The sequence below is a fragment of the Macaca nemestrina genome, chromosome 12, assembly GCF_043159975.1.
Source record: "Macaca nemestrina isolate mMacNem1 chromosome 12, mMacNem.hap1, whole genome shotgun sequence".
NCBI classification, from domain to species: Eukaryota; Metazoa; Chordata; class Mammalia; order Primates; family Cercopithecidae; genus Macaca; species Macaca nemestrina.
This window is the reverse complement of record NC_092136.1, coordinates 114480784-114492707: the sequence shown is the minus strand read 5'-3', so window position 1 is coordinate 114492707 and position 11924 is coordinate 114480784. Positions and strand designations below refer to the sequence as shown.

Genomic DNA, 11924 nt, shown 5'->3' with positions numbered 1-11924 from the left:
GAGAACAGACTAATACAGAAAATTGGTACTGCGGAGTGGAGCACTGCCAAAAATATACTTGAAAATGTGGAAGCAACTTTAACTGGGTAACAGGCAGAAGGTAGAGGGCCCAGAAGAAGATAAGAATATAAGAGAAACTTTGGAACTTCCTAGAGACTTGTTAAATTGTTGCCACCAAAATACTGGTAGTGATATGGGCAACGAAGTCCAGGCTGAGGAGGTTTCAGATGGAGATAAGGAACTTATTGGGAATTGGAGTAAAGGTCATTTTTATTATGCTTTAGCAAAGAACTTGGAGGCATTGTGCCCCCATCCTAGGGATCTGTGGAACTTTGAACTTCAGAGTGATGATTTAGGGTATCTGGGAGAAGAAATTTCTAAGCAGCAAAGTGTTCAAGAAGCAGCCTGGCTGCTTTAACAACCTATGCTCATATGTATGAGCAAAAAATGATGTAAAACTGGAAATTATATTAAAAAGGAAGCAAAGTATAAAAGTTTGAAAAATTCGCAGCCTGGCCATGTGGTAGAAAGAAATGGCCATTTTCAGGGGAGGAATTCAGGAAGGCTGCAGAAATTTGCATAAGTAAAAAGGAGTCAAATGCTAATAGTGGAGACAATGGGGAGAAGGCCTCAAAGGCATTTCAGAAACCTTTGTGGAAGCCTCTCCCATAGCAGACCTGTAAGCCTAGAAGGGAAGAATGGTTTTGTGAGCCAGGCCCAGGGCCCTATCACCCTGCACAGCCTCAAGACACTGGTCCCTGCATCCCAGCTGCTCCAGCTCCAGCCCTGGCTCAAAGAGACCCAGGTACAGCCCAAGCCATTGCTTTAGAGAGTGCAAGCCATAAGCCTTGGTGGCTTCCACAGGGTGTTAAGCCTGCAGGTGCACAGAGTGCAAGAGTTGAGGCTTGAGAGACTCTACTTAGATTTAGGAGGATGTATGGAAAAGCCTGGATGTCCAGGCAGAAGTCTGCTGCAGGAGTGAAACCCTCATAGATAACCTCTACTAGGGCAGTGTGGAGGGGAAATGTGAGGCCTGAGCCCCCACACAGAGTCCCCACTGGGGCACTGCCTAGTAGAGCTGTGAGAAAAGGTCCACCATCCTCCAGACCCCAGAATGGTAGATACACTGGCAGCTTGCACTCATCACCTGGAAAAACCAAAGGCACTCAACATCAGCCCTTGAGAGCAGCTGCAGGGACTGAACCCTGCAAAGCCACAGGGGCAGAGCTGCCCAGGTCCTTGGGAACCCACCCCTTGCATCAATGTGCCCTGGATGTGAGACATGGGTTCAAAGGAGATTATTTTGAAGCTTTGAAGTTTAATGACTGCTCTTCTGGGTTTTGAACTTGTGTGAAGCCTGTAGCCCCTTTCTTTCTGCCAATTTTTCCCTTTTAGAATGTAAATATTTACCTAACACCCATAGTCCCATTGTATCTTGGAAGTAACTAACTTGATTTTGATTTTACAGGCTCATAGGTGGAAGGGACTTACCTTGTCTCAAATGAGACTTTGGACTTTGGACTTTTGAATTAATGCTGAAATTCACTAAGACTTTGAGGTACTGTTGGGAAGGCATGATTGTATTTTGAAATGTGAGAACAATGATTGTATTTTGAAATGTGAGAGTAGACTAATATGTGCTCCAAAACAATTGTTATTTATTTTGTGACTCAAATTGTTGCAACTTTGGTAATCAGGAGCTCTTTCAGGTTAGCTTCTGGACCATTTTGTCATGTCCCTCCATTTTTTAAAAGACATTTCCTAGCACCACAAGATGCTCTAGGCTCATCTCATATCCCCTGACAAAGTGATGGAATCAACTAGCCACTTCTCTAAGAAATTCTGGCTCCCTTTACTGGAGAATAAAGAAACCAAGGTCTAGCCACTAGGTGTCATTGCTTCTAGGGCTTCTCTATGGATAGAGCTTGAAAATATATGTCTGTGTGCATGAACCCATGTATACATACAAATGCATATTTATCCATCAAAAAACTCTGAATGCATACTGATAATTCTAATCCTTGTGAATATCACAAGGTTAATTTTAATATACCCATTACATTTTCTTGTTTATAGTTTCTTTCTCCTAAAATATTTTCTATCTGATTCTTTATAGAAAAAGTTTGTCCACCCCTGGTTTATATCATTCCGATTTCAGATCGCTGTTCATATATTTGAATTTAAGAATATATTGACAGAAGTTTTCCATGTTCCACTTCTTTTTTTCCTTCTTTTCCTTCTATTAGGCTAACCAAACATATTTTATTATTTCATCTAATCCTCATTGTTGATTTATTATATATATCACTTTTTAAAAGAAATATTTAGTGGTTATACTAGGGTTACAGTATTTTTCTTAATTAATCAGAGTCTATCTTCAAGTAATGTTATCCCAATTCACACATGGTATAAAGACTTCAAGATAGTTTTTCCAACTTCCTACTTTTCATTCTTTGTGCTTACGTTGTCATACATATACACTATAAACACACAGTGTTAGAGATCAAAATGACAGGAATCTTGGATTCAGTCCTGTTTCAAAGTTCATCAGATGACCTGCACAAATCATTCAAACTTTGTTCTGTGCTCTTGGTTCTTTAAGTCAAGCATATCTATTATGCCTACCTCATAAAAAGATCCCAGGTTAACATTAGATTTCAAAATCTATGTGACCAAACCAAATTAAAATCTATAAATCTATATGTCTCAGAGTAGACTGTGAACTTGGGTGGGTGCTGGCATCAGTCCTCTATGGAGCAGCCAAACCAAACCCACTGCAAATACTTTTTCCTTATTACAGGCTCCTCAGTGAAAAATTTGACAATCATAGACCCAGTTTTATAAGGTTAAAACAGCTTTTCCAAAGGTCATCAAGTAAAGACATAAAGAAGAATTGTTAAAGCGAATTTGGTAGAACAGGACCAAAGATGTTGGAAGAATTTCAAGATCTGAAACAAGAAGACCAGTTGTGAAATTGGTCTCGATTCCATCTTTTTAAAAACATAAGACTGGAAAGATTGATGGGCATGCTTAAATAAGTTTACCCTCCTGTGTAGGGCAGCAGTAATAAACCCATGGAGGGAGCCACAGGGCCAGCAGTTACTGCTTCCTGTGGGCACTGGTGCAGCTGTCTGGGTGCCTGCTATTTCCAGCACTGTTTTCATCAGATCAAGAATACAAATCCCAGATGGATTCAAACCCATGACTATAAGCTTTCACTCTGTTAGTCTCAGATGCAATTAATATTACTGTCTTCCCTATGTTATATTTGAGGTTCTTTTAGTTCAATTCAGCAAATTGTATTGCAACCTACTATGTATGAGCTAATATGCACTTGAATCCTGCCAACTGGGTCTTGATGATAATGCTCAGATGGAAACTAGAAAGTTTGACTTTCGGTTGACAATTACTCTCCATCATTCAAACTTCTGGCTCTTTTTCTCATCAGTTATTTATTGTAACTATAATATTTATCAAATTGTATTAACTAAATACAATTATTTATCCAACACTCTTTTTCTCGTCAGTTATTTATTGTAACTAGAATTAGACTCATAAAACTTTAGGAATTTGAAATCATATAGCCTACTATGCAGAACACTTCATTTCTCCTTCCTGACTCTGCTTGAGCTAATAACTACAGTTTGTGATCCAGGCCCCACCTTAAGGTGGAGTTGACATAGCTGACGCTTCTGTCTTAGCTGAAACAAGCAAAAGGTTGTGAATCCATGCTAAAGGTAAACAAACTGTAACTTATATCTGCAGTTTATTGTGGTACAAAGGAGAGGTATGCCAGTAGCACACTGGTGGCTTCAGAAGAAATCCTCAACTCCTAGCTCGCCAGAGAGTCTATGTATGGGATTGAACAGTCTTCAAACTAAAGGTATGAAAATATTTGTAAAATTGGGGGGGTGAAGGAAAAGTGTAACATTTATTTTTGGGTGCAGAAATGTCTAATGCCCATGTATAAACTAGGGACCTGGGGTGAAAGGTGCTTCTACAGGAGGGTAAATTTTGAGGGATGGAAAGTTTTAGAAGGGCAGCATTCAAGCAATCTGATGTTAAAGTTTAAAGTTCCAAGTTAAAAGAGAACTTGGAATTCCAGTGCAAAGAGAAATGTTAAGACAAATCATAGAAAAATACTGATAAGGCCTGAATTGTTTTTTAAGTAAGAAATGTTTTAAAATAATTCTTTTCAAGCTTCAGAGGTGCTAGAAAGCCTGCCAAAACAGAAAACGAGGACGTATTAACAGATTGGCATTAATGAAACAGAAAAACTAATTTATATTCAACAGGCACTATAATCATGTGGTTCTCGGTGTCAATATTTGCTGGAGTATTTTGTGTCTGCCCTTGAGTTTAAGGCAATAGAACAGGGAACCTGATAGGTGACAAATAGTCTGGAGACTTCATCTAGACACAAGCAAGCTTGCATACTTCAGGCCCTTAGCTGCTCGATTTCTTAAAGTTCACTGTGGGCTCCATGAAATATTTGTTCTGTAGAATGTACAAGCAGATAGCTAAAAGAGAGCACCTGGGAGATACCAAGTACAGCTTGGAGGGTGAAGGTTTACTTCTGGGGGTTATTTATGTGAGGCTAAAAAGTAATCATGAGTCAAAAAAATTTCAAATGTTTCCAACGTTTGTTTGCTTTTCTGTTTTGTTTTGTTGTATGTTTTTGTGCTTGTTTTTGTATTGTCTCTTGTAGGATCCTAATCATGAAAATAAGTATGATAAATTATAAGTCGCTGTGGGCACTGTTGTTTATATTAGCCTCCTGGATCGCTTTTACAGTTTTCCAGAACTCCACAAAGGTAGGAAATGCTTTATTTATGTGGTTTTCAAAAGCTTATTTTTGCTTGTTACCTCATCTGTTCTAGGAAAGGCTAAACTACAAGACTTGTAGATCATAGGAGGGGAGTTTCAACAGCTAGATACCAAACAACATACCTGATAATCATTAAGCAATATGTGAGAGGATAAATACTGTGTGTGTGTTCACACATACACATTCTTTCTTTGTCACAAATAAATGCATTGCACTTATCTTCTTGCAATGCTTACCTCATCTTTTTACTTTCTTTAAGGGAACATCTGAAGAACAGAATATCTGTATTTTTGGGTTTTATTTGTTTGTTTTTAATTTTTAATTTTTGTGGGTACAAAGTAGGTGTATGTATTTATGAGGTAGATGAGATATTTTGATATAAGCATACAATACATAGTAATCACATCAGGGTAAATGGGGTATTCATTGCCTCAAGAGTTTATCTTTTCTTTGTGCTACAAACAATACAATTATACTCTTTTCGCTATTTTTTAAATGTAAAATAAATTATTGGTGATTGTAGTTACCCTGTTATACTATCAAATACTAGATCTTATTCATTCTGTCTAATCATATTTTTGTACTCATTAACTAGCCCCACTTCACCTCCATGCCCCCACTACCCTTCCCAGCCTTTGGTAGCCGTCATTCTACTCTCTATCTCCATGAGTTCAATTGTTTTAATTATTAACTTCCACAAATAAAAAAGAACATGCAAAGTTTGTCTTTTGTGCCTAGCTTATTTCACTTAACATAATGACCTCCAGTTCCATCCATGTTGCTGCAAATGACAGAATCTTGTTCTTTTTATAACTGAATACTACTCCATTATGTATGTATACCATATTTTCTTTGTGTATTTGTCTGTTGATGGACATTTAGGCTGCTTACAAATCATGGCTACTGTAATTAGTACTGTAATAAACACGGGAGTGCAAGTAGCTCTTGGATATACTGATTTCCTTTCTTTTGGGTATATACTTAGCCGTGGGATTGCTGGATCATATGGTAGTTCTATTTTTAGTTTTTTGAGGAACCTTCAAACTGTTCTCTATAGTGGTGTACTAATTACTTTCCCACCAACAGTGTACAAGGGTTCCCTTTTCTCCACATCCTCACTAGCATATGTTACTACCTGTCTTTTGGATAAAAGTCATTTTAACAGGAGTGAGATTATATTACATTGTAGTTTTGATTTGTGTTTCTCTAATGATCAATGATGTTGAGCACCTTGTAATATACCTGACTGCCATTTGTATATCTTCTTCTGGTAAGTGTCTATTCAGATCTTTTGCCCATTTTTTAATTGGATTGTTAGATTTTTTTTTGCTATAGAGTTGGTTGAGTTCGTTGTATATTCTGGATAGTAATCCCTTGTCAGATGGATAGTTCGCAAATATCTTCTCCCATTCTGGAGGTTAACTCTTCACTCACTTGATTGCTTCTTTTGCTGTGAAGAAGTTTTTAGTTTTATATAATCCCATTTGTCTATCTTTGCTTTTGTTCTCGGTGCATTTGAGGTCTTATCCAAAAATCCTCTGGCTACTCCAGTGTCCTGAACAGTATTCCCTATGTTTTCTTCTAGTATTTTCATACTTTGGGTCATACACATCAGTATTTAATTCATTTTTAACTGAGTTTTGTATATGGTGAGAGAAAAGGGTCTAATATCATTATTTTGCATATAGATATTCAGTTTCTCCAGCACCATTTATTTTAAATACTTTTGTTCCCCCATTGTATGTTCTTGATGACTTTGTCAAAAATCCAGATGACTGTAAATATGTGGATTCATTTGTGTGTTCTCTATTGTGTTCCATTGGTCTATGTGACTATTTTTATCCCAGTATAACACTGTTTTGTTTACTATAACTTTGTAGTATATTTTGAAGTCAGGTAATATAATGCCTTCAGCTTTGTTCTTTTTGCTCAGAAAAGCTTTGGCTATTCTGGATCTTGTTTCCATACAGATTTTAAGATTGTTTTGCTATGTTGACAAAGAATATTATTAGTATTTTGATAGGGTTTGCCTTGAATTTGTAGATTGCTTTTAGTAGTCTGAACATTTTAACATTTATTCTTCTAGCCCATGAACATGGAATATCTTTCTATTTTGTGTGTGTGTATGTGTATGTGTGTGTGTGTGTGTGTGTGTGTGTTTTCCAGTTTCTTGCATCAATGTTTTGTAGTTTTCACTGTAGAGATCTTTCACCTCTTTAGATCAATTTATTCCTAGGATTTTTTTTTTTTTTTTTTGTAGCTACTGTAAATGAAATTGCTTTCTTGATTTTTTTTCAGGTTGTTTGGTATTGGTGTATAGAAATGTTACTGATTTTTTTATGTTGATTTTGTATCCTGCAGCTTTACTGAGTTTTTAAAATCAGTTCTGACAGTTTTTCATTGAAGTCTATGGGGTTTTCTAAATATAAATTTACGTGGTCTGCAAACAGGGACAATTTAACTTCCTTCCTTCCAATTTGTATGCCCTTTATTTATTTCTCTGACTTAATTTTCTTCTAGTCCTAGCTCTGGCTAGGACTTCCAATACTATGTTGAATGAAACTGGTAAAAAGCGGTCAACACTATCTGTTCCAGATCTCAGAAGGCTTTCAACTCTTCCACATTGAATGTGATGTTAGCTGTGGATTTGTTATACATGGATTTTATTGTTTTGAGGTACATTTCTTCCATACCTAATTTGTTGAGATATTTTTATCTGAAGCAAAGTTGAATGTTATCAAATGCCTTTTCTATTGAGATGATTATATGATTTTTGTTAAATGAGAAGGGTCCACCTGACAAATGGACTTTCAAAAAATTAGGGACATAATATACCCTGGTCAATATCTCAGATAATCCTTGCATCAAAGGCTGTCAGTCCAAACATATCCTGTTCACCCACAGATTTGTAGGTCACTACTTTTAGCAAACATCATACAGGGGTCTGGAATTCCATGAGGAATTTATTGTTTCGAGGTACATTTGGTGAAAGATTTTAAGGACTTTCCATTGGCTGGAGGCTGGCAAGTGGAGTTTGCCATATTCTGACTGTAGTCATCCTGAGAGCTGGAAAGTAAACCCTTGAGAAATGGCCCATTCTATTTCTGCAGGGGAGTACTGAGGCTTAATTTCTTTTATGGAGCCTTTCCAGGTTAGAGGGGCTTCAAGTTGATGCCATGAGGCTTTCTTGCTGCTGACTTGGCTGCCTGATCTGCTAACTTGTTTCCTTCAGCTATTTCTTTTGTTCCCTTCTGATGTCCCTTACAATGCATCACTGCTACCTCTCTCATGGAAGGAAAACTGAGGATAATAATCTGTTAGTTTCCTGGTGGTAATTTATAGTAGATTCATTAGTGGTAAGAAAGTGTCTTTCCTTCCAAATGGTAGCATGAGCATGGAGAACTAAAAAAGCATACTTGGAGTCAATGTAAATGTTAGCTACCTTTCACTTGCTTAATTCAAGTGCTCTTGTAAGAGCTATCAGTTCAGCTAGTTGAGCACTTACGCCTGGATAGAGAGGTGCACTTTCAATAATATCATTCAGAGTTGACTACTGGATATTCTGCCTTACGGGCTTCTTGCTCTACAAAGGAACTGCCATCTGTGAAGATGGTCCAGTCTGGATTTTCTAGGGCAGTTTCCCTGAGATTCTCCCTGGCTTCATAGATCTGTACCACAACTTGCTCACAGTCATGTTCAGGTTCCCCAGTTTTCTTGGGGAGGAAAGTGGCTGGGTTTAGGCAAGAACAAGTTTTTAACTGAACTGCTGACCCTTCTAACAGCACAGCCTGATATTTAAGGAGCCAACTGTCTGTTAGCCAAAGGTTCACCATAAAAGACAGCAATCCTGCTACATTATATGGGGCATAAACAGTTAAGCCATTTTCCCAGGGATAGTTTGGTGACCTCTAGTACCAGTAGGGCCAACATGGCCATTGCTCAGAGGCATGCTGGCCATCCTTCACCCACCAAATCAAGTTTCTTACTCAGGTAGCCCACTAGTTGTTAGGCTGGTCCTCAGGCCTGAATTAAAATTTCCATTCCCATTCCTTTCCTTTCTGATACATAAAGATTGAAGGTCCTCCCTACAGGATGGCTGAGGGTTGGTACCTTAAGTAAGGCCTGCTTTAGCTGGCTAAAGGCCTTTTGAGCTTTAGGTTTCCAGGTTAGGAGATGAGTTTTATCCACTTGAGTTTCTTTTATGAAGTGATATAGAGGATGACCTATCTCATCATACCCAGTTATCCATAGCCTGCAAAATCCTGTAATGCCCCAAAATCCTGTCAGTTGCTTGAGGATTTTAGGGAGGGAGAAGGAGGAAATGGGCTTAATTCTTTCTTCCCCTAATGCTCTGATCCTTTCAGAAGCACTAAACCAAGGTACTTTACCAAGGTTTTGCAAAGTTGGACCTTAGATTTTTAAATCTTATATGCTCTGTCAGCTAAGAAATTAAGAAGAGCTTTAGTGCCTTCCCAAGAGGTTTCCTCAGTTGGGGCACAGAGCAGTATATCATCCCATATTGCAAGACCCTTACCTGAGGATGGGAAAACTCAGAGAGGTCCTTTGACAATGCTTCTGTCCAAACAAATGAGGGATAATCTCAAAATCCCTGAGGCAGCACCATGCATTTTAACTGGGCAGTTTGGCCAGAGGGATTCTTCAAAGGCAAACAGGTATTGAGAGTCACGATGTAACAGTATGCAGAAAAAGGCATCCTTTAAATCTAGGACTGTAAACCATTTAGTTCCCGCAGGTATTTGGATTAGCAAGGTATAGGGATTAGGTACCACCAGATGGATTGAGACTATGGCCTTATTAATGAACCTCCATTCTGCATTGGGTTTTTGTGCTCCTAATATTGGGGTGTTGTAGGGGCTGTTACAGGGTTTAAGGAAGCCCTGCATCTTCAGGTTATTAATAACGGCTTCTAGCCCTTTCTTAGCTTCTGGCTTTAGGCGATATTGTCTCTGATTAGGAAAAAAAGTGGGATCATTAAGGTAGATCTAGACTGAAATAGTGGTTACAGCTCAACCTATTCTTCCTTGAGTTGCTCAGACTTCTGGATTGATATTAGCTTCCACTGGAGGAGAAAAAGAGTTTTTCCTGGGGCTGGCCCCCATGCAAGCTAGAATGTCTCTACCTAATAAAGGAGTGGGACTTTCAGGCATGATTAAAAAGGCACATGTAAATATGTCCCCACAACTGCAACTAAGGGGTTGAGAAAGACATATCAGATTAGAGTTTTTCTGAGACACCCCTCACCTCTCATGCTATGGGAAGAGGGTAGGCCTCGATTATAGAGGGGAAAAGAGAGGCTGGCTCTGGTGTCCAGAAGGAGGTCCACCTTCCTTCCTTCAGTTTCCAGAATTACCTGGACTCCTGTGCTGTAATGGCAGTTTGAGCCACTGGAGCCAGGGCTTGAGCCCTGGGACCCATCAGTCCAGTCCTACTGGACCATCTCTGAGACTGGTTCTGAACCTGTTGACCTCCATCTCTGGGGGCAGTCTGATCACCAGTGGTCCTCGTCACAGGCTAGAGAGGGTTGAGGTGGCTTCTTCTTGCTTCCTGGGCACTCCTTTTTAAAGTGCTCTGACTTCCCACACTGATAGCAACTCACAGATGCACCTCAGGGATCCCAGACTTTGCAAGCCTGCAAAGCAGCTACCATAGCCTCAGTCCTTCTCTTGTGTTTCCTCTCTTTTTTCTGGGCCTCTTCCTGGTCCCTACTATAAAAGACCAAGGTGGCCACCCTCAGGAGATTCTCCAAAATGCTGTCTGGCCCTATAGCCTACTTCTGTAGTTTCCTTCTAATATTGGGAGCTGCCTGTGTAATAAACTTGTCATTTAGAATGAGCTGTCCCTCAACTGAATCAGGGGACAAGGAGGTGTGTTTTATTAGTGCCTCTTTCAGCCTTTCCATAAAGGCTGTGGGATTCTTTTCTGGATTTTGGTTTACCATGGACAGTTTAGGGTACTTAAGAGGTTTGGCCCTAGTTCTTCATAGGCCCCCCAATATACACATTAAAAGGTATTTCCTTTTCTATTCATCTATAATGTCACTGGGGTTCCAAACAAGGTGGTCAAGAGGTAGTGCCTCTCTTCCTATTGGGAATGATGCTTCCCCTATTTCTTCACTTTCCCTATTTTCTTTTTTTCCCTTTTGGCCTACTGTAGGAGACATATTGTTCATCTTCGAATTTCTCTCCTGCCTGCAGAGCTGCCTGTTTTTCAGCTGCAGTTAGGGTCTGGCTTAGGAGCAGCATAACATCCCCCCATGAGAGGTTAAACACCTGAGTTAAATTTTGGAAAGCTTTTATATACCTATCAGGGTCATCAGAAAATCGGCCTAAGTCTCCCTTTATTTGCCTAAGATCCTGCAATGAGAAGGGAACCCTAGTGACATCACCTCCATTGAGCATATCCTGTAAGGGTAAGAGTGAAGCTGGGGTAGTGGGGAGTTTTGGAAATGGTGGAGCTGAAGGACCTGATGGCACAGCTGGAGGGGGCCTCAGAGAGGGAGGACAAGAAGAGCCTAGACACTCAATACTTGCCTCAAATAGTTCCCCTGGAGGTTGCTTCTCTAGTTTTGGAGAATCATTCCCATTGGGTCCTCCTGATATGACTGCTGAAAGAGCTGAGCTGATTGTGCAATGCTTGCAAAGTTCTGGGTTGTCTCACAGGGTGAAGAAAGCCTGGACATAAGAGATCTCTGACCATTTGCCATCCCGTCTACAGAAAACATCTAATTGTTGGATAGTATTAAAACCAAGGCTCCCCTCTGTAGGCCAGGCTGGTTGAAGATGGTAAGAGGGCCACACCCTTGTGCAAAAGAAAATGAGCCACTTTTTCTTCAGAGTCTTGGGGTCAAAGGAATCTCAGTGCTTCAGAAAGCACTCCAGAGGAGTGCAGACCAAAGATAGTCTGTTATTCATCTAGAAAGAGAAGCAAGAAAAAAGATGATGTCCCTTTAGTCACCTTCCTTTCCTTTGGAAAGGCCTAGGGTGGAGGGGAAGACAGTAGAGGGCATCCCCCCAACTGTTTTCCCTCCTTGGCTCCCTGAGCCTTGGCATCCTTTAAAGGTGCCATCCACTGATGC

The 11924-nt window shown here is 39.7% G+C and overlaps 1 protein-coding gene across 6 annotated transcripts in view; it reads left to right on the top strand.

The window, feature by feature from the left end:
* Nucleotides 1–1474: 1474 nt before the first annotated feature.
* Nucleotides 1475–11924, top strand: part of LOC105476465 (NXPE family member 4) — a 64775-nt gene continuing 54325 nt past the window's right edge. For 2 of the 6 annotated variants that reach the window (XM_011732439.3, XM_011732436.3), the window contains exons 1-2: nucleotides 3699–3883; nucleotides 4709–4814. In XM_011732439.3, the coding sequence (XP_011730741.2) occupies nucleotides 4719–4814 (96 nt within the window). In that variant the 5' untranslated portion in view covers nucleotides 3699–3883; nucleotides 4709–4718. Of the gene's footprint in view, nucleotides 1559–3698; nucleotides 3884–4706; nucleotides 4815–11924 lie in introns of those variants that run through there. The other 4 variants (XM_071075614.1, XM_011732438.3, XM_011732437.3 and 1 more) reach the window with 4 other exon arrangements.